This window comes from Ranitomeya variabilis, chromosome 1, assembly GCF_051348905.1.
Source record: "Ranitomeya variabilis isolate aRanVar5 chromosome 1, aRanVar5.hap1, whole genome shotgun sequence".
NCBI classification, from domain to species: domain Eukaryota; kingdom Metazoa; phylum Chordata; class Amphibia; order Anura; family Dendrobatidae; genus Ranitomeya; species Ranitomeya variabilis.
The window spans coordinates 724,861,175-724,888,072 of record NC_135232.1 but is presented as its reverse complement, the minus strand read 5'-3'; the positions used below and the strand labels follow the sequence as shown (position 1 = coordinate 724,888,072).

Below are 26,898 nucleotides of genomic sequence, written 5' to 3'. Positions count from 1 at the left end.
GATACTGTTGTTTGTAAACCAGGTATATATATATATATATATATATATATATATATATATATATATATATATATAAATATAAATATAAAGCTGAATGTGTGTATGTCCGGGATTGGCATCTGAACCGTCGCAGCTACAGCCACAAAATTTTGCACAGTCACACGTCTGGACCCCGAGAGCGTCATAGGCTATGTTGTGAGGTGAAATTTTAACCCCGCGCTTTCCAATTCACCAAACAATTTTGCCCCTATCTACATAATGGGGAAAAAGTGAAAGGAAAAGTGTTGGAGGCGTCGCAGCTACAGGCACACAATTTTGCACAGTCACACGTCTGGACCCCGAGAGCGTCAAAGCTATGTTGTGAGGTGAAATTTTAACCCTCGCGCTTTCCAATTCACCAAACAATTTTGCCCCTATCTACATAATGGGGAAAAAATGAAAGGAAAAGTGTTGGAGGCAAATTAACAGCTGCCAGATGTGAACAAGGGGGACTTAAAGAATGAGAGCGATGGCGCCAAAGAGTATATACTGTACAGTTGCTAAGGTGGGGCCCCGACATGGGATAATCACCACACCACCACGGGAATATGAACACACACACAAAATGCGCCACACACTACCACGTGCTCGAACACATATACCACCCTCAGCGCACATTTCACCACACATACACCAACCTCGCCACATAAAAGTCGAAACACAAAAGTCGCCGCTCAAAACTCGCCACGCGCAAAACTCTCCACATGCAAAACTCGCCACACGTGCAAAACTCACCTCATGGAAAACTCGCCACACGCAAAACTTGCACACGCGGAAAAATTGCCACATGCAAAAGTTGCCCCACACAAAACATGCACATACTCAAAAGGCACCACACATAAAACTCGCCACGCGCAAAACTCGCCATGCGCAAAACTTGCTGCACACAACTTGCTACACTAACCTGTCACATGCAACTCGACACACAAAAAGTTGCTACACGCATGTCGCCACACAAAACTCATCTCACAAAAGTCGCTACATGCATGTCGCCACACGCAACTCAACACACACAACTTGACACACGAAACTCGCCCTAAAACACACACAAGTCTGGTATTATCTTTCAAAAATAAAAATCTGTTTAATAAGCAGACAAACTACAAGAGCAACAAGTGTACCATATAGGAATCCGGCAGCTGCCAGTCACATGACCAGTCTATTATGTGTATGTGTGAGCTAATATATACTGCCAGGGGGTGGGCTTACTGTTGGCTGGGGATTTCAGGCTGCCAATTTAGCTTACAAATACTGAGGTAAAAATACTGACCAAATAACGTGTGAACGAGGTCTAATACAGGAGGAGATGACATACAGATATATACTATATACAGGAGGAGATGACACACAGGTATATACTATTTACAGGGGAGATGACACACAGGTATATACTATATACAGGAGGAGATGACACACAGATATATACTATATACAGGAGAGATGACACACAGGTATATACTATATAGAGGAGGAGATGACATACAGGTACATACTAACATACTACATACAGGAGGAGATGACATACAGGTATATACTATATACAGGAGGAGATGACACTCAGGTATATACTATATACAGGAGCAGATTACCTACAGGTATATAGTATATACAGGAGGAGATGACATACAGGTATATGCTATGTATAGGAGGAGATTACATACAGGTATATACTATATACAGGAGGAGATGACACACAGATATATACTATATATAGGTGAGATGACACACAGGTATATACTATATACAGGAGGAGATTACATACAGGTATATACTATATATAGGAGGAGATGACATACAGGTATATACTATATACAGGGGAGATGACACACAGCAGGTATATACTATATACAGGGGAGATGACATACAGGTATATACTATATACAGGAGATGACATACAGGTGTATACTATATATAAGGGAGATGGCAAACATGTATATACTGAGGTGAAAATGAGAGGTGTGAGGTGAAAATGAAAAGGTGTGAGTGCAAAATGAGAGGAGTGAGGGAAAATAGTGGAGTGATCGGAAAATGACAGATGTGAGGTCGAAATGACAAGTGTTAGGGGGGAATGAGAGGAGTGAGGGGGAAAATAGGAGGAGTGAGGGGGAAAATCAGAGGTGTGAGGGAGAAAATGAGATGTGAGGGGGAAAATGAAAGATGTGATGGGGAAAATGAGAGGCGTGATGGGAAAATAAGAGAAGTGAGGTGCTATAACTAACCACAGATATTTACTATGCCCAGGCAACGCCGGGCTCTTCAGCTAGTGTATATATATATATATATATATATATATATATATATATATATATATATATATATATATATATATATATATATATACACATACAGTTGTGGCCAAAAGTATTGATACCCCTGCAATTCTGTCAGATAATACTCAGTTTCTTCCTGAAAATGATTGCAAACACAAATTCTTTGGTATTATTATCTTCATTTAATTTGTCTTAAATGAAAAAATACAAAAGAGAATGAAACAAAAAGCAAAACATTGATCATTTTACACAAAACTCCAAAAATGGGCCAGATAAAAGTATTGGCACCCTCAGCCAAATACTTGGTTGCATAACCTTTAGCCAAAATAACTGCGACCAACCGCTTCCGGTAACCATCAATGAGTTTCTTACAATGCTCTGCTGGAATTTTAGACCATTCTTCTTTGGCAAACTGCTCCAGGTCCCTGATATTTGAAGGGTGCCTTCTCTTGGGTCATCATCCTGCTGGAAGACCCATGACCTCTGAGGGAGATCCAGCTTTCTCACACTGGGCCCTACATTATGCTGCAAAATTTGTTGGTAGTCTTCAGACTTCATAATGCCATGCACACGGTCAAGCAGTCCAGTGCCAGAGGCAGCAAAGCAACCCCAAAACATCAGGGAACCTCCGCCATGTTTGACTGTAGGGACCGTGTTCTTTTCTTTGAATGCCTCTTTTTTTCTCCTGTAAACTCTATGTTGATGCCTTTGCCCAAAAAGCTCTACTTTTGTCTCATCTGACCAGAGAACATTCTTCCAAAACGTTTTAGGCTTTTTCAGGTAAGTTTGGGCAAACTCCAGCCTGGCTTTTTTATGTCTCGGGGTTAGAAGTGGGGTCTTCCTGGGTCTCCTACCATACAGTCCCTTTTCATTCAGACGCCGACGGATAGTACGGGTTGACACTGTTGTACCCTCGGACTGCAGGGCAGCTTGAACTTGTTTGGATGTTAGTCGAGGTTCTTTATCCAACATCCGCACGATCTTGGGTTGAAATCTCTTGTCAATTTTTCTTTTCCGTCCACATCTAGGGAGGTTAGCCACAGTGCCATGGACTTTAAACTTCTTGATGACACTGCACACGGTAGACACAGGAACATTCAGGTCTTTGGAGATGGACTTGTAGCCTTGAGATTGCTGATGCTTCCTCACAATTTGGTTTCTCAAGTCCTCAGACAGTTCTTTGGTCTTCTTTCTTTTCTCCATACTCAATGTGGTACACACAAGGACACAGGACAGGTTGAGTCAACTTTAATCCATGTCAACTGGCTGCAAGTGTGATTTAGTTATTGCCAACACCTGTTAGGTGCCACAGGTAAGTTAAGGTACCTTCACACTAAACGATATCGCTAGCGATCCGTGACGTTGCAGCGTCCTGGCTAGCGATATCGTTTAGTTTGACACGCAGCAGCGATCAGGATCCTGCTGTGATATCGCTGGTCGTTGAACAAAGTTCAAAACTTTATTTGGTCGTCAGACCGGCGTGTATCGTCGTGTTTGACACCAAAAGCAACGATACCAGCGATGTTTTACACTGGTAACCAGGGTAAACATCGGGTTACTAAGCGCAGGGCCGCGCTTAGTAACCCGATGTTTACCCTGGTTACCTGGGGACCTCGGCATCATTGGTTGCTGGAGAGCGGTCTGTGTGACAGCTCTCCAGCGATCAAACAGCGACGCTGCAGCGATCGGCATCGTTGTCGCTATCGCTGCAGCGTCGCTTAATGTGAAGGTACCTTTACAGGTGCTGTTAATTACACACATTAGAGAAGCATCACATGATTTTTCGAACAGTGCCAATACTTTTGTCCACCCCCTTTTTTATGTTTGGTGTGGAATTATATCCAATTTGGCTTTAGGACAATTCTTTCTGTGTTTTTTCATTTAAGACAAATTAAATGAAGATAATACCAAAGAATTTGTGTTTGCAATCATTTTCAGGAACAAACTGAGCATTATCTGGCAGTATTGCAGGGGTGTCAATACTTTTGGCCACAACTGTATGTGTGTGTATATATGTGTATGTATGTATATATATATATATATATATATATATATATATATATATATATATATATATATATATATATATATATATATATATACATACAGTACAGACCAGAAGTTTGGACACACCTTCTCATTTAAAGATTTTTCTGTATTTTCATGACTATGAAAATTGTACATTCACACTGAAGGCATCAAAACTATGAATTAACACATGTGGAATTATATAGTAAAAAAAAAGTGTGAAACAACTGAAATTATGTCTTATATTCTAGGTTCTTCAAAGTAGCCACTTTTTGCTTTGATGACTGCTTTGCACACTCTTGGCATTCTCTTGATGAGCTTCAAGAGGTAGTCACCGGGAATGGTCTTCCATCAATCTTGTAGGAGTTCCCAGAGATGCTTAGCACTTGTTGGCCCTTTTGCCTTCACTCTGCGGTCCAGCTCACCCCAAACCATCTCGATTGGTTTCAGGTCTGGTGACTGTGGAGGCCAGGTCATCTGGCATAGCACCCCATCACTTTCCTTCTTGGTCAAATAGTCCTTACACAGCCTGGAGGTGTGTTTGGGGTCATTGTCCTGTTGAAAAATAAATGATGGTCCAACTAAATGCAAACTGGATGGAATAGCATGCCGCTGCAAGATGCTGTGGTAGCCATGCTGGTTCAGTATGCCTTCAATTTTGAATAAATCCCCAACAGTGTCACCAGCAAAGCACCCCCACACCATCACACGTCCTCCTCCATGCTTCACAGTGGGAACCAGGCATGTAGAGTCCATCCGTTCACCTTTTCTGCGTCGCACAAAGACACGGTGGTTGGAACCAAAGATCTCAAATCTGGACTCATCAGACCAAAGCACAGATTTCCACTGTCCATTCCTTGGGTTCTTTAGCCCAAACAAGTCTCTTCTGCTTGTTGCCTGTCCTTAGCAGTGGTTTCCTAGCAAATATTTTACCATGAAGGCCTGCTGCACAAAGTCTCCTCTTAACAGTTGTTATAGAGATGTGTCTGCTGCTAGAACTCTGTGTGGCATTGACCTGGTCTCTAATCTGAGCTGCTGTTAACCTGCGATTTCTGAGGCTGGTGACTCAGATAAACTTATCCTCAGAAGCAGAGGTGACTCTTGGTCTTCCTTTCCTGGGGTGGTCCTCATGTTAGCCAGTTTCTTTGTAGCGCTTGATCGTTTTTGCCACTGCACTTGGGGACACTTTCAGAGTTTTCCCAATTTTTCGGACTGACTGACGTTCATTTTTTAAAGTAATGATGGCCCCTCGTTTTTCTTTACTTAGCTGCTTTTTTCTTGCCATAATACAAATTCTAACAGTCTATTCAGTAGGACTATCAGCTGTGTATCCACCAGACTTCTGCTCAACACAACTGATGGTCCCAACTCCATTTATAAGGCAAGAAATCCCACTTATTAAACCTGCCAGGGCACACCTGTGAAGTGAAAATCATTCCCGGTGACTACCTCTTGAAAGCTCATCAATAGAATGTCAAGAGTGTGCAAAGCAATCATCAAAGCGAAAGGTGGCCACTTTGAAGAACCTAGAATGTAAGACATAATTTCAGTTGTGTCACACTTTTTTTGTTAAGTATATAATTCCACTTGTGTTAATTCATAGTTTTGACGCCTTCAGTGTGAATGTACAATTTTCATAGTCATGAAAATACAAAAAAATCTTTAAATGAGAAGGTGTGTCCAAACTTTTGGTCTGTACTGTATATGTGTATGTGTGTATATATATATATATATATATATATATATATATATATATATATATATATATATATATATATATATATATATATATATATATATATATATTATACACACACACACACACTGCTCAAAAAAATAATGGGAACACTTAAACAACAGAATATAACTCCAAGTAAATCAAACTTCTGTGAAGTCAAACTGTCCACTTAGGAAGCAACACTGTTTGACAATCAATTTCAGATGCTGTTGGAATGGAATAGACAACAGATGGAAAGTATTGGCAATTATCAAGACACAATAAAGGAGTGGTTCTGCAGATGGGGACTACAGACCACATCTCAGTACCAATGCTTTCTGGCTGATGTTTTGGTCACTTTTGGATGTTGGTTGTGCTTTCACACTCGTGGTAGCATGAGACGGACTCTACAACCCACACAAGTGGCTCAGGTAGTGCAGCTCATACAGGATGGCACATCAATGCGAGCTGTGGCAAGAAGGTTTGCTGTGTCTGTCAGCGTAGTGTCCAGAGGCTGGGGGTGCTACCAGGAGACAGGCCAGTACACCAGGAGATGTGGATGAAGCCATAGGAGGGCAACAATCCAGCAGCAGGACCGCTACCTCAGCCTTTGTGCAAGGAGGAACAGGAGGAGCACTGCCAGAGCCCTGCAAAATCACCTCCAGCAGGCCACAAATGTGCATGTATCTGCGCAAACGGTTGGAAACTGACTCCATGAGGATGGTCTGAGGGCCCGACGTAGACAGATGGGGGTTGTGCTCACAGCCCAACACCGTGCAGGACACTTGGCATTTGCCACAGAACACCAGGATTGGCAAATTCACCACTAGCGCCCTGTGCTCTTCACAGATGAAAGCAGGTTCACACTGAGCACATGTGACAGACGTGACAGAGTCTGGAGATGCCGTGGAGAGCGATCTGCCTGCAACATCCTTTTGGATGACTGGTTTGGCAGTGGGTCAGTAATAGAAAAAAAGAAGAGAAGACAGCACTGCTAATGGTCAGAACGCAATACAAATGGTGCACATGCACCTACTGAATTCTAACTGTAGTTCAAATATGAGACATTTAGCAAATAATTGATCAATTTTTTGAGCTTCCCCGCCACTTCACGGCAATCTCATAATGGGGCAGTCCTACGCTACGTTTTTTATTAACGTTGTGCCATTACGGCCTCCTAGATGTATAAAAAGAGCATAAAAAGAAAGACACCATTACTATACTGTGACATGCAAGCTGTACCTGGAGACATTTTCAGAATCACCCCCTTGGTGCCAGGAAGGACAAGCGTAGGTGAAGGCCGATCAGGTCCAGTGCGGACATGTCAGATCTGGCCTCCATGCCTCCAAGCCAGCACCAAGGTTAAAGAGTGAGACAGGTTCAGACACCGCTGCAAAATTAACTAGAGCCTGAGGCAGGGCAGGGCTGCTGTGTGTGTGAACAGCAGCCTATCAATCACAGAGACCACAGAAAGAATGGCGTACGTAACCCAGCGTGCGCGGCAACAGTGGTGGTCAGCCACTTACCAATGTAAAAGAAAAAAAGAAGAGAAGCCAGCACTGCTAATGGTCAGAACGCAATACAAATGGTCAGTAATGGTGTGAAGTAGCATTTCTGTGGAGGACTGCACAGCCCTCCATGTGCTCACCAGAGGTAGCCTGACTGCCATTAGGTACAGAGATGAGATCCTCAGACCCCTTGTGCGACCATATGCTGTTGCGGTTGGCCCTGGGTTCCTCCTAATGCAGGACAATGCCAGACCTCATGTGGCTGGAGTGTCTCAGCAGTTCCTGCAAGATGAAGGCATTGAAGCTATGGACTGGCCCGCCCGTTCCCCAGACCTGAATTCGATTGAACACATCTGGGACATCATGTCTCGCTCCATCCACCAACATGACGTTGCACCATAGACTGTCCAGGAGTTGGCGGATGCTTTAGTCCAGGTCTGGGAGGAGATCCCTTAGGAGATCATCCTCCGCCTCATCAGGAGCATGCCCAGGCGTTGTAAGGAGATCACACAAGCACGTGGAGGCCACACACAATACTGATCATCTTTTCCTTGTCATGAGTCATTTCTACTGAAGTTGGATCAGCCTGTTATTTGATTTTCCACTTTGATTTTGAGTATCATTCCAAATCCAGACCTTCGTGGGACATTCACTTTGATTTACATTGATAATTGTTATGTTTTATTGTTCTGAACACATTCCACTATGCAATGAATAAAAATTTGCAACTGGAATATTTCATTCAGAAATATCTAGGATGTGGTATTTAGTGTTCTCTTTATTTTTTTGAGCTGTGTGTGACTACCTCTTGAAGCTCATCAAGAGAATGCCAAGTGTGCAAAGCAGTCATCAAAGCAAAAGGTGGCTACTTTGAAGAACCTAGAATATAAGACATAATTTCAGTTGTTTCACACTTTTTTGTTAAGTATATAATTCCACATGTGTTAATTCATAGTTTTGATGCCTTCAGTGTGAATGTACAATAGTCATGAAAATACAGAAAAACCTTTAAATGAGAAGGTGTGTCCAAACTTTTGGTCTGTACTGTATGTGTCTGTCATCCACTTCCCTCTGGACGTCCTCGAATCCTACAATCCACCGCGCCGCACCGGAAGTACGCTGACTGCCATATTGGAATACCCAAGTGATGGATATTCCAATATGGCACCCGCTGGTGGTTCCAGGTCCTTGCGCAGTACCACCAGCGGGTCATCGCTGGACCTCCCGGGCCGGCGGGGGAGCGGCAGCTGTCCATCATACTCACCTGCTCCCAGCGCGTCTGTGCATGTTCCTGCTTCTCCGGCGCCGGCAGCTTCTTCATGTGTTCAGTGGTACAATGTGACCGCTGAACTTAGGAAGAAGCTGCTGGCTCCCGGAGACCATCTGTCAGTGAGATGCTGCCAGGGACTGTGCCGGGAGAAGGTGAGTATAACGGCGGAATGTGAGCATTTTGATATTCACCTGTCCCCGTTCCACTGCACCGGGCTGCTCCTTCCGCATCCTCTGCCTGTGACGTTAAGGTTAGAGGGTGCGATGATGTGGTTAGTGTGCGCGTCGCCCTCTGCCTGAACAGTCACTGCAGAGGACGCGGAAGACAGGACAAGAGGTGAGTATGTTTTGGTTTTTTTTATCGCAGCAGCAGCATATGGGGCTCATGTTTCTATGGAGCATCTTATGGGGCCATAATCAACCTTTATGCAGCATTATATCGGGCAAATTTTCTATGCAGCATCTTATGGGGCCATAATCAACATTTATGCAGCATTATATGGGGCTCGGGACGAGAGAATCTCAGTGCTGCAAAGCCTACTCCCATCGGGATGTCACCACCGTCCCCATGCGATAGCCTTCATCTAGTGTGTGTGTGTGTACATATATATATATATATATTGTGTGTGTGTGTGTGTATATATATATTGAACATGGTATGTATTGATATTATAGTCTTCAATGGAGAATGTAAAAGAAGAGGTTGGACAAGGAAATGTCATCACAATTCTTTTTTTTGTTTTTGTTTAATAGCTTACAAATCCGCAGAGAAAACCGCATGAAAATCCAAATTAAAACCGTGTGGATTTTCAACTGCGTTTTCTGCCAGGAGAGGCAGAATCTGCGCAGATTTTTACAAAGGCAACTCTGCAACGTGTGCACATACCCTAACGCTCTTCACCATGTTAAAGATCTCTGCTTGCTGGCAATGAATAGGACCATCCGTGATTGTGTCCCAAAGCTCAAACACCCGTCTCCTCCTATAATCGTTTTCCAGAAGCTGCAATTGAATCCAGTGTAGGCGATTCTATTTGACCTGTGCTGATACATTGTCGCAAATGCTCAGGACAGGAAAGTATACAGTGTAGTCTAGAATAGATAGTACAGCAGTAACAGACCCTCTGCTGTGAGGAAAATCAATGCACTGTTTCTCATTCTCTACAAGAAGTGTTTCACAGCAAGCAGAGATCTTGAAAAACAGAGACATTAAAATGCAAAGTTTCTTAGAACGTTGCATAACCTGTGATTATGCTTAATTTGCATCAACCCCTTTAACTCTTGCACGGTGGGCACATTCCGACACTGGGAGTACTTGTCATTCTTGGCATTTTACATCTCCTCTGGATACATGTCATCAAGGGTGGAGAATGTGAATGCCTGCTGGGTGTTAGTAATCTATAAAACATATTGTCTATGATAAGAGAGTGTATTCAGAAGTGAAACCTTCACATACGTAGGATTGGTTATGATGTGCATGGCATATTTTAGGTCTGGATATATTTTCTTGTACAGGTTGTTTGCCATAAATCATCAAAATTAACAGCAGTGTGTTCTGGAGTTTTTTTGTTTTTTTTTGAAGAGTTTTCTTTAGGTGCTGGTCTGATCCCCTAAGGAAAGAAAAAAGATTGAAATTCAAAACTTTTAAAACAGTCTTTTCATTCATTTCTATGATAAGACCACTTTGCTATTTATGTTCAATGTTTTTTCCACTTCAGGCTTTGAAAAATGCCTGGTGGGAAAAGTTAGGGTACTTGTCGGCCCTGGATGAAATCAACTCCAAACTAAAAACTCTACGAAGAAGGATCAGTTCCCATTAGGAACCATTTTTCGTAGCCTTTGCCTTGCTGTGCCAAGTAGTTCCTGGAGGTTCTGAGCATTAGAGATCTGCTATGGGAGGATCGGAGGGTTTACACTTTACTCCTAAAGATCTTATATGGTGCTGTCTGTGACATCGTGCACAAATACCACTATAGAGTGTTAGTGTAATACCAGCGCTGATGCAATACTGTACCCATATTAAATGAAATATGGGCTTTGTTCACATGTTGTGTTTTTGCTGCTTTTTTTATGCAAACTTTAAGCTGCATTTTACAGTACCAGCAAAGTCTGACATTTCAGAAATCTCCTGCACACAGCTTAATTTTATTTTCCTGACTGATCTAGAAAACTGCTGCGTTTTTGTAAACTGCAGCATGTCGCTTCTTTCAGAGATTTTTCTGTGTATTTTCAGCGATTTTTCACCCATAGGAAACCATGCAGTGCAAAAATGCAGCAAAAAACGCAGATATCCATTTTTGCTGTATATTTGGTGCAAAAACCTAAGGAAGTGAAATCGTGCTTTTTTGGGGGGGAAACTAAACTTTATCAGCATGAACAAGAGACAATAAAAACGCAGCAAAAACTCAGCAAAACCTGCTTTTGGTACACCGCTTCTTTACTGCCAAGAGAGCAGGTTTTGCCTGCAAAAAAAACCCACCTGATTATGTATAATAGACAGGTAATATCGCAATACAGAGCACATAAAGGTTCAGCCTGATGGGACTGGGGGTGCTGGTCTCTGGGGTGAGATAACCCCATGCTGTGTTATCCCTTTAGTTGACAGTGCCCCCACATGTCGTGCACATTAATGTCCATATTTGTGCCATAGCCCTCCAGTAAAACCCCAGACCCGAGCAGCAGTTACATAGGGACCGGCTTCTGTCCTGTGACTGATTGCAGCCAGGCGATTCCTGACTTGCACGTTATTACCGGTGGCTGGTTTGTGTGATTTGCGCAGCATGGCCTGATTCTGTCTGATACATTTTGCAGCTCTCTGATCTCTCGAGACGTCTCCAGAATATGAGTGGGTGTGAGATCGTCAGGAAGACGTGAGCAGATTTTGGGCACAATTGCACTGGACGTGCCAGCATGAGAGCTGGTAGTCTACACTGGCATGGCTGAGCGACTGGTCACAGCATCCTAAAAGTATGGCCTAAATGCTTGTAATAAAAAGCTGCACATATATGACCAGTCTAAATGCAGTGCCCCATACCCTCATATCAATCTGCATTGTGTCACCAGCATCACACTTAAATCCCACTAGGTTTTCTGGGAGTTGTAGTTTCCCAATAACACAGGCTTCAGACCACTGCTAGAGTCAGTAGCTAGCTCAATAGCTTGTAATCCAAAGTAACGATACCAATAACAGAAGTTAATAAATTTTCTACTAAAATGTAAATACGGTAATGCGGTTTTCTCCCAAGTTGCCATTATGTGAATGTTCCACCAGGGGGCAGCATTGTAGACTCTGGAACGTCTGATTGTGCAGCTCACAATTGGTGTAAAAGTCACAGTACATCTTTAATATTTTAAGCAATTAAAGTGGTTGTTTACCTTTGAGAATTTCTTTTTATTAATTAAATGCCTGTATTTTGTGCTAAAAATAATTTTTGCAACTGTTTCATTACAATTTTTTGCATGGTGTATTCCTGGCTGCAGAATGAAGTAACTGAGAATCCGTCAGTGAGCTTGTTCTGATTGATGGACGGGAGAGTTTGTAACACTTTTGTCTGCATTCTTCTGCTGATTTATGACCACAGAGCACATGATAGGTGAATGTGCAGGGAAACGACGAGCCGGTAAAAGTCAAAATTGTGCCAAATTTTTATTGTAACCCAATTGCAGAAATATTTTTGCACCCAACTAAGCATTTAATATAAAAAAATAAACATTCTCACTAAAGGTGAACAACCCCTTCAACTTGAATTTAAAGGTCTTATTTTACTCAAAGATAATGAATTGGCATAGTGAATTATTCTTACAATTTTCTCAGAGGACCCCCTTTAAGTGGAATCTAATTAATGTCTGATTTTGAGATACCACCATGTCCTCACCTGAAGTGTTGTATCCTTCCTGCCCTTCTCTATCCATCCTGAATCTTTCTGTTTTCAGACTCCGCATCACAGAATTTTCCAGATTGTGACTGGCTGTGACCCAGGGCCTCCCACTCTGTATATTTATCAGAGCCGCACGCTGCCAGAATCTGGACCTCCAGAGCGTCTCCCACCAGGCTCTTACAGTCAGCACAGGGGTAACCTCACCTCCACAGTGGGGGGCACAACCACGGTGGTCCTCCTCTGTCTCCTGTGGATGGAGTGATGAGATTCACATGGAAATTCTCGAAATGCCCTTCCCTGATTTCTCTTATGTTAGGTTGATAATAATTGTAGTCGACTGTGGATTATTCTGTTATCTGGTGTCACCCTGATCGATGATACTGCTTTGTGATACATTGTATCAGCCGTGGGCAGATAGCATCGAAGCTGCAATATCTGGAGCAACAACTATTATTATTATAGCGCCATTTATTCTATGGCGCTTTACATGTGAGGGGGGGTGTACATAATAAAAAAAAACAAGTAGCATAAGCTTAATACAAGTCACAACTGGTACAGGAGGAGAGAGGACCCTGCCCGTGAGGGCTCATAATCTACAAGGGATGGGTGAGGATACAGGAGGCTTGTCAGAAGAGGTAGGTCTTCAGGTTCTTTTTTTCAGGGTTTCCACGTAAGCAGTAGTCTGATATGTTGGGGTAGAGAGTTCCAGAGTAGGTGGGATGCATGGAAGAAATCTAGTATGCGATTGTAGGAAGAGGAGAGTAGAGCTGAAGATCTTGTGAGGATCGGAGGTTGCCTGCAGGTAAGTACCGGGAGACGAGGTCACAGATGTATGGAGGCGGCAGGTTGTGGATGGCTTGGTATGCCATGGTTAGGGTTTTGAACCAGAGTCTGGGTAATGAGGAGCCATTGAAGGGATTGACAGAGAAGGGAGGCCGGGAAACAGCGGGGGGGCAGGTGGATTAGTCTGGCAGCAGATTTTAGATAGATTGGTAGGGTGTGAGCGTGTTAGGGCTCCTTCTCACTTGCGTGAAATACGTCCGAGTCTCGCAGGTTAAAACCCGGCTCTGCCGCCGGCACTCCAGAGCGGAGCGTGCGGCCGCACAGCAATACATGGAGCTGCACGCTCCGCTCCCAAGTGCCGGCGGCAGAGCCGGGTGTTACGATGCAAGACTCGGACGTATTTCACCCAAGTGAGAAGGAGCCTTTAGACGGGAGGCCACAGAGCAGGAGGTTGCAGTTGTCAAGACGGGAGATGATGAGGGCATGCATTAGTGTTTTTACAGATTCTTGGGTGAAGAATGTCCGGAAAATATTTTTGAGTTGGAGTCGGCAGGAAGGGGAAAGGGCTTTGGATGTGTGGTTTGAAGGAGAGATCAATGTCGAGGGTTACACTGAGGCTTGTGGGACTAGGGAGAGTGGGCAGCCATTGACTATGATGGATAGGTCAGTTGAGGGGGGTTTGAGTGAGATGGTGGGGTGAGTTTTAGAAATCTAGTAGAGAAGGATGAAATAGCAGACAGACATTGTGGGATTCTGCTTAGTAGGGTGGTGATATCTGGTCCAGAGAGGTAGATCTGTGTATCATCATAGAGGTGATACTGAAAGCTGTGAGATGTCATGAGCTGTCCCAGGCTGAAGGTTTAGATGGAGAAGAGCAGGGGTCCTAGAACTGAACCTTGGCATACACCAACAGATAGGGGGTGAGATGAGGAGGTGGTGTGTGAGTGGGAGACGCTGAATGTCCTGTCTGGTATGACGATATCCAGGATAGGGCCAAGTCTGTGATAAGAGATGAGAGGGTCTTTAGTAAGAGGGAATGGTCCACTGTTTCAAAGGCAGAGGACAGGTCCATGAGGAGGAGGACAGAGGAGTGTCACTTGGATTTGTCGGTTAGTAGGTAATGACCTTAGTCAGGGCAGTTTCAGTGGAAAGGTGCTGTCAAAAAAGGTGTCAGGAGAAGTGGGGAGGACAGTTCAAGATGGACGTGTTATTCCAGTAGTTTTGAAGCATAGGGGAGAAGTGATATGTCGAGAGGGCTTTTTGAGGGTGGGTGTGATCGAGGCATTTTTAAAGCATGAGGGGAAGACACCAGTTGTTAGTTGAAGGTTGAAGAGATGAATTGGGGTCGGGATGAAGACCACTGGTGAGGTATGGGATGGGGTCAAGTGCAGAGGTGGTGAGATGTGAAAATTTGTTATTCTGTAATGGTGGAGAAGTTGGTTTTGACAGAGGAGGGCTGAGTAGTTATGAGGGGCTTTGGGGACTGTTTGCCAAACCTTTCTGTTATCAATTTTCTGCTTGAAGAATGAGGCAAAGTCTTCAGCTGAGATGAGCGGAGAGAGAGGAGGCGCTCGGGTATGGAGGAGAGAATTGAAGGTATGAGAGATGAGAAGTAGGTTTGTTTTGCTGGAGTGAGTGTGGACTTGAAAGTACTGAGGGACTGTTTGAATGTGATGAAGTGCTTGTTGGAATGGAGCCTTTTCCATCTCTGCTCAGCAATTGTCTCATACTACAACTATTACTGCAGTCACCCAGCTTCACGGTCCACTGCCGATTCTAAAACCGTGTGAGCTTGCAATCTTGATGATGCAATTATTTCTAAATGTCCCATCCTGGCTTTTAGGTGTTGCATCCTCCTGATTTCAGCTCTGCAGCTCCTGGAGCAGTGCCCGTGTTTGTAGCATTCAGGGTCCATGACTCATTCATTGATCTAACTCTCCCCCTCCATTCATGGAAAGAAGACGACTTCATGTGTAAACGGACTGTCCATCATCTCCGTCTCTGATCCTTTATCATAGAAGGCCGGGAACAAGTGTCTGTTTATTCCAAAGTCTCTTCTGTGCTACTAAAGAATCACCGCTGTACGGATCGTGGTAAATGTCAGAGCTATCCTAGGTGCAAAGGGGGAATCCCACCAAAAGTGTTCGCTATTCTTTAGATTTTGGGCTCTGGACTTGGCTTTATTGTTTGCGTCTTTGCTTGGCTTAGCAGCGCAGAGTCTTTCTGGATAAAGCCTCATTCAGACATCCGCTTTTTTTTTTTTTTTTACCATTGTAGGCAAAGTGGACTGTTTAAGCTTCTTCTCCTTAGTCAGGATTCTCCAGCAGCACAGAGTATTTCAGGAGAGGAATGTGCTCATCTTGTGTGATTTGGAGACTGCGAGCCTGATTAATTCAAATAAAAAATACCCAGAGATTTTAATAAAAACCAGCACTGTCAAAAGCAGGCATAACACATACTCCAACAAGGATATTGAACATAAAAGAGAAAGGAGTACCAAATCACCCGTAAAGATAAAATATAATATTTATTATGAATAGATCTAAAAACATGCAATACTAGATAGTATAAAATATATATTATTGGACAAATACATAAAATTGTGAAGGACACAAACAAGAACCAACCACATTACATAGTGTGCACGGAAACCTATATACCTGGTAGTGCATATAGCAGCATAAACCACTAGTCAGAGGGAAAGATCCAGGAAATCACATGGATCACCACAAATGTGGTCCAAAACTAAGTATCCCAAGCTACGTGTATTATGTGCCAATCATATAGACAAATATCTCACCCAGATGGATCCGTGTATGTGGTCAGACGTAGCCCCAATGCGCATTTCGCATAAGCTTCTTCACGGTCCCCTGAGAATACAGAGTATTTTAGGAGTGGAGATGACAAAATGTTATGTGGGTTGTAGACTGGGAATTGCGTACCATGTGGGGCAAGGACCCCTAGTAGCTCACAGCAGCACAGAGTGCTTCAGGAGAGTGTTGACCGTGTGGACAGGCTGAATATGAGGGAGTGGAAGGATCCTGGTTCTCCAGCATCACAGACTGCAAACTAATGAGTCTCACAGGATAACATAAATATTTTAATGATGCCTGCGTGGCAACTTTTTTTTTTTTTTTTTTAACCAATGAATACTCTGTTTCTTCCTGTAGACGACCGGTTGTGTTCTCCGCCCTTCATGGAGCTATCGACTGAAAGCGGAGAGGACGCCCTTAAACTGATTGAGAACAGCGGCCTGGCCTTTCCATTCAGTAAGTATTGGTAATAAGCACAGACTTTATTTATTGATAAAACCCACCGATCTGCTGAGCCTTCCCAAACCTGCCACAAGGGCGGCGCTCTAACTTTTTTTTTTTTTTTCCAGTATGCAAGACAAGAGTTGCTCACGGGACAAACTCACATGAGGTATGATGATTCCTCTTGTCGCCTGTACATTAGACCCTAGTTGCTTTACAACTTGAGGCCTTCATTCCTTTTGCAGCCGTGTGACATTTATTATATCATCCATTGCACCATGTTTCCAGATAGCATAAATCCAGCTTTTTTTCCCCTCTTGGTTTTGTTTTTTTTTACCCATGTAAAATATCTTTTGCATTTAACAGTTAAATCAAAAGTGAATGTGAATTTCGACCCAATTTACATTCAAGAATCTTTAGATTTGTGTGTTTTTAGCGCATTTTTTTCCCTATAGGCTAAAACAGAAACGGTTTAAAAAGCCTTGTCAAATCTGCACCAAAAATGCAGAACTGCTAGTCTGTACTCCTGTGTAACCTGGGCCCAGACTGGGGTTCAGCAGAGACCCTCATTTTCATCATAGTATACACTGCAGTAATGTGCTATAGTAATATATAGTACAAGTGATCCGATGAGCGCAGGTTCAAGTCCCATCAGGGGCCAAAAATGTAAAGGAAAAATATAAAAAAAATAAGCATGTAGTAGAACCAGATCTGTAAAATACTGAAAAACTAAAATAATAAAAATGCCAGAATTGCCATTATTTTGGTTGCTTTGCCTTTAAAAAAAAAATTCAAGAAAATGTTTTTTTTTTTTGATCGTTGGAGAAAATGAAAAACTTCAGATGTTTGTCGTCATGATCACGCAAACCTGGAGAATGATGTTCCCAGGTCATTTTACTGCACAAAGAAACCCCCCCGAAAAGTCAGTATCTATTTTCCAGTACATGGTATAGTATAATGAATGTTGTCAATTGAAGTTATAACTCGTCCTGCAAAATTCAATCCGTCATACGTGACTGTCAGTGGAAAATAGTTCAGGCTCTTGGAAGAGGGGGAGGAAAAAACTAAAGCGGATTTAGGGTGTAATGGATTGAAAATATGGTTTCTGATATGAGGGTTGTGTTTATACTGGCACATGCCACGTCTGGCATCCTGGGAGCGTTTACCCATCCACTGGTGACAGATGAAGTGAAGGATTCTCGAGTATCCGGCAAAATGTCCAATAGTGAAGTGCGGTATATCCATGATGGCCGTCACTGAATGTCCAGCTGGATCAGCGTAATCCTATCATCTCATTCATATCCTGATGGTCTGGAAGTCCTGACAAATATAAAGTGTTGGTATTCCACTGCAGAAGACAAAGTTGACTCTGTGACGCCAATGTTCTGTTTTTTCTGTCTTGTGTAGATGGCTATAATATTTAATATGGAGGGTCTACGGGCGATACCGCGCCCCTGTGTCATTCAGAGCTTTGTCAGCCATAATGCCGTACTCTACAAAGTCTTTGTGGTTGGAGATTCGTACACAGTGGTGGAACGACCGTCCCTAAAAAATTTCTCACCAGGCAGCTCAGGTAAGGCTCTTTTGTGAATGTGTGCCCAAAGAAGAAAAAAAACCGAACTTATGGTCATTAAAATAGTCAAAATCAGAATATTTAAAAGTGAAAAACTTTTTTTTAAGAAACAAGGGTTATATGGTGGCAATGTAAAAGACGGGTGCCCACACTGTAATGAAAAGTTTGTTTTTTTTTTCCCCCTTGGGCATATATTTCTTCCGAATGGTCTGCCATTCGATTTTCCTGCAGATGCATGTCATTATATCGATTTTTTTTTTTTTTTTTTAGTTTTTTAAATCATACTTTATCTATAGTTGACATATATCACCTGCCTAGTCCAGAACGTGTCCTAACAACATTTTTTGTGAATGTTTTTATATGTATGTATGTGTGTGTGTGTATTGGGAGAAGGACTTAAATGTTTTTGCTCTGTACAGGACGGCCCTGTCATATCTGTAGTCGAAGGATAATCCACTTACTCTGCCATCTGCTGACACCTCTGAGAATATACACTGCTCAAAAAAATAAAACTAACACTAAAATCCCACATCCTAGATATCACTGAATGACATATTCTAGTTGTAAATCTTTATTCCTTGCACAATGGAATGTGTTGAGAACACTAAAACACACAAATGATCAATGTAAATCAAAATGAATATCCCATGGAGTTCTGGATAATGGAATGATACTCAAAATCCAAGTGGAAAATCAAATTACAGGCTGATCCAACTTCAGTGGAAATGCCTCAAGACAAGGAAATGATGCTCAGTAGTGTGTGTGGCTTCCACGCGCCTGTATGACCTCCCTACAACGCCTGGCTATGGTCCCAATGAGGAGGCAGATGTTCTCCTGAGTGATCTCCCAGAACTGAATTAAAGCATCAGTCAACTCCTGGACAGTCTGTGGTGCAATGTTGCGTTGGTGGACGGAATGAGACATTGTCCCAGATGTGCTTGATTGCAATCAGGTCTGGGGAACGGGCGGGCCAGTCCATAGCTTCAGTGCTTTCATCATGCAGGAACTGCTGACACACTTCAGCCACTTGAGGCCTAGCATGGTCATACATCAGAAGGAACCCAGGGCCAACCGCACCAGCATATGGTCTCACAAGGGGTCTGAGGATCTCACCCTAGTACCTAATGGCAGTCAGGCTACCTCTGGCGAGCACATGGAGGGCTCTTCGGCTCTCCAAAGAAATGCCACCCCACACCATTACTGACCAACTGCTACACCGGTCATGGTGGAGGATGTTGCAGGCAGCAGAATGTTCTTCACGGTGTCTCCAGACTCTGTCACGTCTGTCACATGTGCTCAGTGTGAACCTGCTCTCATCCGTGAAAAGCGCAGGGCGCCAATATCGAATCTGCCAATCTTGGTGTTCTCTGGTAAACGGCAATCGCTCTGCACAGTGTTGGATGTAAGCACAACACCCACTTGTGGACGTCGGGCCCTCATACCACCCTAATGGAAACTGTTTCTGACAGTTTGAGCAGACACATGGATGTTAGTGGCTGCTGGAAGTTATTTTACAGCACTGGAACTCCTCCACCCATTCCTCCTTTCACAAAGGATGAGGTAGCGGTCCTGCTGCTGGGTGTGCGTTGTAGACACTGCCTCATAGTACTCTTACCTCTAGGGGTCATAGCAATGACAAAATGCAAAAGTGATCAAAACAGCCAAAAAAGATGAGAACAGAGAAATGGGCTGTGGTCACCCCCTGCAGAACCACTCCTTTATTCGGGTTGTCTTGCTAATTACCGATCGTTTCTATTTGTTATCTGTTCAATTTGCACAACGATTCACAATCTGTGTTGCTTCATATCTGGACAGGCTCAGTTCACCGAAGTGTCATTGACTCGGAGTTACATTGTGTCGTTTATATGCTCGTATATATGTGTGTATATATATATATATATATATATATATATATATATATATATATATATATATATATAATCATACAGTTAAATGTTAATTGCAGGGGGAGATAAAGTTCACTTTGCTCTGTACAGGACAGCCCTGTCATATGTGGGGCTGAGCAATGATCCGCTTACTCTGCCATCTGCTGACACCTCTGAGAATGGCACCTTAGTAAATTCTTCATTTTAGTTTTCAGCTATAGGACTTTCCAACCAAAAATCACACATCGTTCCTGATGAATATTCAGTTGCTTCGTTCTTAATTTGCTTTTTTTTTTTTTCCAGATAGAGAATCCATATTCTTTAATAGTCATAATGTATCAAAACCAGAGTCGTCTTCAGTGTTAACTGCGGTGAGTTTTTTGAGCTATTTAAAGCTTGAGATTATAAAAAGTAAGCCTACAATCAGTGCATGTCCCACGGCTGAAATCCTTCCCCCCTAAACTAATCACCATAACGGGGTCACCCCGGCTTAAGGATCACAGTCATGATTAGTTCAATGGTTCTCCTGGCCGCACATGGAGGGTTTGGCACTGACGACAATAGCCGCAGCCGATGCCCGGCCTCACACTGCATTCATCACCTCTTGGCTGAAGTTTTGCAGCCAGGGGAGAAAGGGGGACACAAGTCTTCTGTTCTGGCTACTTTCACACTTCCGTTTATTTATATCTGTCACAATGCGTCGTTTTGGGGGAAAAAAACGCATCCTGCAAATTTGCCCTGCAGGATGCGTTTTTTTCCCCAAAGACTTGTATTGCCAACGGATCCCGACGTATGGCCACATGTTGCGTCCGTCATGCACTGGATGCGTCGGGTTTTGGCAGCCCGTCGTGTGGGAAAAACGTTCAAGGGAACGTTTTTCTGTACGTCGCATCCAGTTTTTCCGTCTGCGCATGCTCAGCAGGAAATATCGTTCACTGACTAAATCTTTCCTGCCCAGCAACGCAGACGGAAATATGAAAGAAAACACTTCCGTCGGTACGTCGCACCGACACTTTGTGACGGGCGACTACCGACAGAAGTGTGAAAGAGGCTTCTTTCACACTTCCGTCTTCCAAATCTGCACAGGATCCGTCAAGACGTTGAAATGACGGATCCTGTGCAGATTGTGGAAAACTGTGCACTGGGCCCGTCTTTCTGACGGACCCGTCGAGGCTATGTGCGCCTGTTGTGTATGTGTCTTCGCAGCGGTTTTCTGCTGCGAAAATGCATACACAACACAAACCAGGTTAAAAAAAATAAAAAATTGCAATATTCTCACCTACCGACGTCCCGCGCAGCGATGCCTCCCGGCAGCTAGCGTTCCTAGTAATACATTGCGAAATCTCACGAGAAGTCGCGGTCTCGTGAGAAGTCCGAGACCACGACTTCTTGTGAGATTTCGCAATGTATTACTAGGAACGCTAGCTGCCGGGAGCATCGTTGTCACTGCGCGTGACGTCGGTAGGTGGGAATATTGCGATTTTTTTTTTTAAATTATTTTTCACATTCTATCTTGTTACTATTGATGCTGCAATAGTAAAAAGAGAAAGCGAGCGAGAGAGAATTTCCCTGACGGGAAATTCTTCCCCACATGCTCAGTTTGAAAAGGCGGGACCTGTTGCTGGATTCCTGCTTTTCACAGGCAGATACTGATCCTGCGCCAATAGGCTTCCATTATAGCTGACGACGGACAGCGCAGGACCGGTCGCTGACCGAGTTTCCAACGTGCAGAAAAACCGTTCCTCTGAACGTTTTCTCTGCCCGACGGACCTTTATTTTTTATGCAGGATCCAGTGCACGATGGATGAAACGGATGGCCATCAGTCACAATCCGTCGCTAATACAAGTCTATGGGAAAATGCAGGATCCTGCATTCTCAAAAATCGGCGGATTGTGATGGGAGCTGAAAGACGGAAGTGTGAAAGAGGCCTAAGCTGCGGGATTATTTCTTACTTACTGGTACCTGAACTGAGTTGTAGTTCTGAAGGACACTATTCACGTTACTATATAATGTGCTGAAAAAATTGTAAGTGGGAAGAAATGTTTGCTGTTTTTTTTTTTTTGTGTTTTTTTTAATAAATAAATTAAAAATAATGCGTATCCACCCTTGGTTTTTGCATTCTGTCTTGCTGACATTAATTTTGTTGTAAAATTGATATGGCAACCTGATTCTTCATGCCAATACGAATACAGCTTCGTTTTATTATTTGGTTTTTTTAAGTGTTGAAAACAAAATCTGAAATTATTTTTCCTTTTTTTTTTTAATATGAATTTTTAATTTGTCTCCATATTTTGAAACCTGTAACATTTTATTTTCTGTAGATGGCGCTAGGTGAGAGCTTTTTTTTTTTGTGTGAGGTTTTTGTTTTATTGTGCCAATTTGAGCTACGTATATTTTGAATATTGAAAAAAGAAACGGCACTCGCCATTGCTTCTTAAGAGAGGTTAATGTCCTTTATTCCATGTGGCGGGACAATCCTTTAACATGCAGGGGGAGCGGGGAACTGAAGAAGAAAGGCAACAGCCGTTTCGCACTTATCCCAGCGCTTTTAAAGAACAATTAACTTGTTTTAAAAAGCAATGGTGAGTGCTGTTTCTTTTTTCAATATTGAATATACTTGGTCTTCAACTCATTTTTCATGCACCACCGAGCTCACTATCATGTGGTATGCTCTATATTAAGGACTGATTCAGACTGCAGTCAGCAGTTTGGTGCCGGGTTTTTCTGCTTTTTCACTTTTTGGTATGATATTTTGCTTACTTTTTATAGCATTTTTTTTTTTTAATTTTTAGAGAGAAGTGATTAGAAAATGCTTTTTTTTATTCTGATGTTTACAGTACCAGTTAAGTTTGATAGACTGGACTTTTACAGTAGTGAAATTAAATGTGTTTTTATTTTATTTGTTAGTGGCTGAAAAAAATAGCAATTTGCATTTTTATATTTACATTTTTTTCTTATTCCTTTTATTACTAAGATCCCAAGGGGACTTGGACTTGTGATTGTCTGATTAGTTTATTTTATATACTGCAGTGCCTAAAGTATTGCTGTATATAGTGAAAATCTCAGTTTCTGATGGAGCTCAGCCTGTGGCTGAAGTACCAAAATGGCAGTGTTGGGGGCCTTCAGCAGGACCCTAGCTATCTGATAACCCATCGGTGCCCTCTGATTGCGTTGTAGAGGGTCTATGGGAGCCAGTTCTTGCGAGAAATACAGTGGCATGTTTTGGGTTAACAGCAGCGGTCCGCGCTTATGTGCCCCGCCCCCTGGTGATGACATCACTGATAATATTGTGATTTTTCTCTCTGGCTCTCACCCACAGCTGGAGAAGGTAGAAGGCGTGTTTGAGCGTCCTAGCGATGATGTCATCCGCGCCATTTCCAAGGCTCTCCGACAAGCGCTGGGCATCTCGCTATTTGGGATCGACATTATAATTAATAACAAAACTGGTCAGCACGCTGTCATTGACATCAACGCCTTTCCAGGTAAAGCTAGATTTGTATTAGAGGGAAACTATCACATCAAGAAATGCTATTTACCTGCACATATAGGGGTGAATGGTGTTAATATCCATCCTGGCTGCCTTAATGCAGCAGATACCGGGAGAACTTGTATCCTCTCTGCAGACGCTCGCTGCCAGTCACCAGGGCGGTGCATGGAGCGGTTACGGTACTGCACACTAAACTGTGAGTGACAGCGGTAATTAACCCTATTCCTCCCACCACATTGCTTCATGGCGCAGCCAAACATTTAACTGCACCTTCCTATATACTTGTTTTCCTTCTATCTCAACTCTCTGCTCCTTGATTGACAGTTCTTGCTTAATAGAGGGAAAACAAGGGAAGATGCACTTAAATTATTCCCTGCAACATGATGCACCGGCTGACTGTACTTGGTTTGAACAGTCATTTTGTTCCCTTTAAATAATTTTTGTGTTTCCCATTGTTGGACACTAGAGGGAGCAGCTTTTTAAATTAGCATAGAATATGTCATACACAATGCCCGAAAGGTACCGGACCCGTCCCGCACTTTGCTGCCTTTTTTTTTTGTGCGTGCTGATCACACACGTTTGTAGCAGCACTTCGGCGAAGAGAAGTTGTTCTCGGTTTCTGGATCTGTCACCATCCTCTGACATCCAGCAGGAATTGTGAAACTTTGCTTCCATTCCTCACCATTTTATGTGAACGTTTTGAACTTTTGATTCCGTGATTTGTGCTTAATCTACAGAAATCGGGAGAAATCCTGAATGTTATTTTAGTCTCATTCATGACTTCTCAGCGGCTTCGTCTTACACAGGACTCGCTGCTGCCGTAAAGGTCTCTTGTAGCAGGGAACACAGCCTTTTTAATTTCCTGCATAAAATCTGGTTTCCATTCAGCTGTGCCTCTGATTACAGGGAGTCCGGCGTATTAATAAATGTTAATGAATTTTCCCTATGAATATGAAGAACTCTTGGCCAACACCATGGAGATGAGTAGCCGCTTTGCACTGACACAGGCTGCCACCGCAGCTACATGTGTTAAAGGGTCAGAATATGGTAAAACGTGCACGTGTGGCATCATATTGATAATAATAGCACATTGCTCTCCATTTATATTGTGCTGACTGAGCTCTGCTACGTCTGTCTGTAAGAGGAGGATACTCATCAGCCTGTTCTCATCTTGTTCCTTAGGATACGAGGGTGTTCCAGAATTTTTTGGGGAGCTCTTGAATCACATCATCGCCATCCTTCAGCGGCCAGAGGTGAACATGAATAAACCCCCCTCAGAACAGTTAACGGCGTCTGTCATGTGCTGCGCTCCCACCGCCCGGATAGACCCCTGGATGGTGGAGAGCGACGGAGCCGTGAAACTACCAAGCCAAAGACTAGGATGCAACTCCATTGTGACCCCCAGCTTCCAGAAGCACTGCGTGGCATCGCTGACGACAAAGGCGTCTTCTCAGTAATCCCGGGACCTGCAATGCCACCAAGTGAGGGGTCAAATGCCAGGCCTTGAAACGTTCACAATCTGAGAACTCTGGACAGGAATGGGCCAAATCTGCGGCATCATCGCGCTCAACCTGTCGTCCAATCTGAGCAGATGACCTAATATTGTTTTGGGATAAAAGAATCGCCAATTGATTATAGAATCAGTGCAAATATAAGATGATGAGATTGAAAAAAAAAAAGTGCATTAATTTAATAAGGGTACCGTACATCATGCAAATTATTTTTTTTTTTTGCAAATGTTCTATATAAAAAAAATGAAATATTTTTAAAGATAAATTTTATTCTGATAGAGAATCCTACAGTGACGAAAGCGGTGGCGGCAGTCACGCTGGACATTTCCTATTTGTTTCTAAGTCTTGTTTTTGAACTCTTCTAGGCCCTCCGGCACTTTGAGTTAGTTCAGTGATATTTTTTTGCCTAGATTATAAAGACTTTGGATGAATCATCCTCGTATACAGATAATTAGACGGACTGTGTGGGTGGACTGCGACACCCCGGCGAGCAGGACAATAAATTCTCCACCACCACCCCGCATGATTGGCGCAGCACTTCCAGCTTACTTCCTCCTCGCGTGCGTGTGAGTGGACGGACAGCTCTTCTACTTCAGTTTTATAGAAAAATAAACTAAAAAAAGATAATGTATATATTGTCAAAACGATCCTGCTGATTAAAAACAGATGTACTCCGTTACCTGAGAGTCGCTGCCTTTGAGCTTTTATTTTCAGAAAATGCAATGGGAGACCTGACCAGTTCCAGCAGCTGCAGAGACCACGGTTGGAAGGCGCTGGTGGTCTTTATGATCAGCGCCGCCTCAAGGAGGTGAGTCACCTTGAGTCTGTTATAACATTTAGGGTAGGTTCACATTGCGTTAGGGCGATCCGTTACTTAGCGGTACTAACGCAATGTAACGGATCCGTTAACGCGCCCATAGACTTACGTTATCGTAACGCATCCTAACACATGTCAAAATCGCCATGCGTTAGCGATGATGCGTTACTGCGGTTTACTGCGTTTTCAGGTACGTTAGGTCTAATGCACGACGAACGGACGCGTTCGCTATGCATAGACCTTAATTGCTAACGCATGCCAATACAATGGTACCATGCATTAGCGCAAATGTAGTAAAAAAGCGATTTTGGGCATCAGCGTTAACGGATCCGTTAAAGGGATGGCACTAACGCGATGTGAACCTAGCCTTACTGCAATGTTTTAAGTTGTAACTTTTACAGCTCACTCTGATCACACAGGCAGAGCAATAAACACCGACGACACTAAATCTGCAGAGTCCTGTTATAAAGTACGATGTGCTGCCAAGAGTGGCGGTCTTTGGCGCTGCTTAAAATCTAATTTCACCCTACTGAGCGTCTTACTCATCCATTGAGTGATCAGCAGCCTGTTCACACTGCTAATTTATCATGAAATGTGCGTTGAGAGCGTTCATTCCCAATAATCTGTCAGGGTATATGCAGTTTTTCATTGGATCCCTTACACATAGTTTGTTCATCGCCCTATGTTTTTTAGGATTATGCAAACTTTGGGGGTTTTTTTATGTCCCACGTATTACTTAAGTTTGCTTAATGTCTAAGAGACAGTGTTTAACCTCATGTGTTTTTAATGAGATTTAGTTTCAGCATGGTCATAAAACCTGTGGAGAAATCCCAAATGCAGAGCAGACGCCACGTTTTCTTAAAGAACAGTGACCATCCTG

The 26,898-nt window shown here is 43.1% G+C and overlaps 1 protein-coding gene across 3 annotated transcripts in view; it reads left to right on the top strand.

Annotated features, from left to right (window-relative positions):
• Positions 1-25,885, top strand: part of ITPK1 (inositol-tetrakisphosphate 1-kinase) — a 139,024-nt gene extending 113,139 nt beyond the window's left edge. For all 3 annotated transcript variants that reach the window (XM_077268176.1, XM_077268169.1, XM_077268183.1), the window contains 6 exons: positions 16,660-16,758; positions 16,872-16,912; positions 18,151-18,316; positions 20,506-20,573; positions 23,523-23,685; positions 24,873-25,885. In XM_077268176.1, coding sequence (XP_077124291.1) covers positions 16,660-16,758; positions 16,872-16,912; positions 18,151-18,316; positions 20,506-20,573; positions 23,523-23,685; positions 24,873-25,147 — 812 coding nt within the window. In that variant the 3' untranslated portion in view covers positions 25,148-25,885. The remainder of the gene's footprint in view (positions 1-16,659; positions 16,759-16,871; positions 16,913-18,150; positions 18,317-20,505; positions 20,574-23,522; positions 23,686-24,872) is intronic.
• The last annotated feature ends 1,013 nt before the right edge of the window (positions 25,886-26,898 follow it).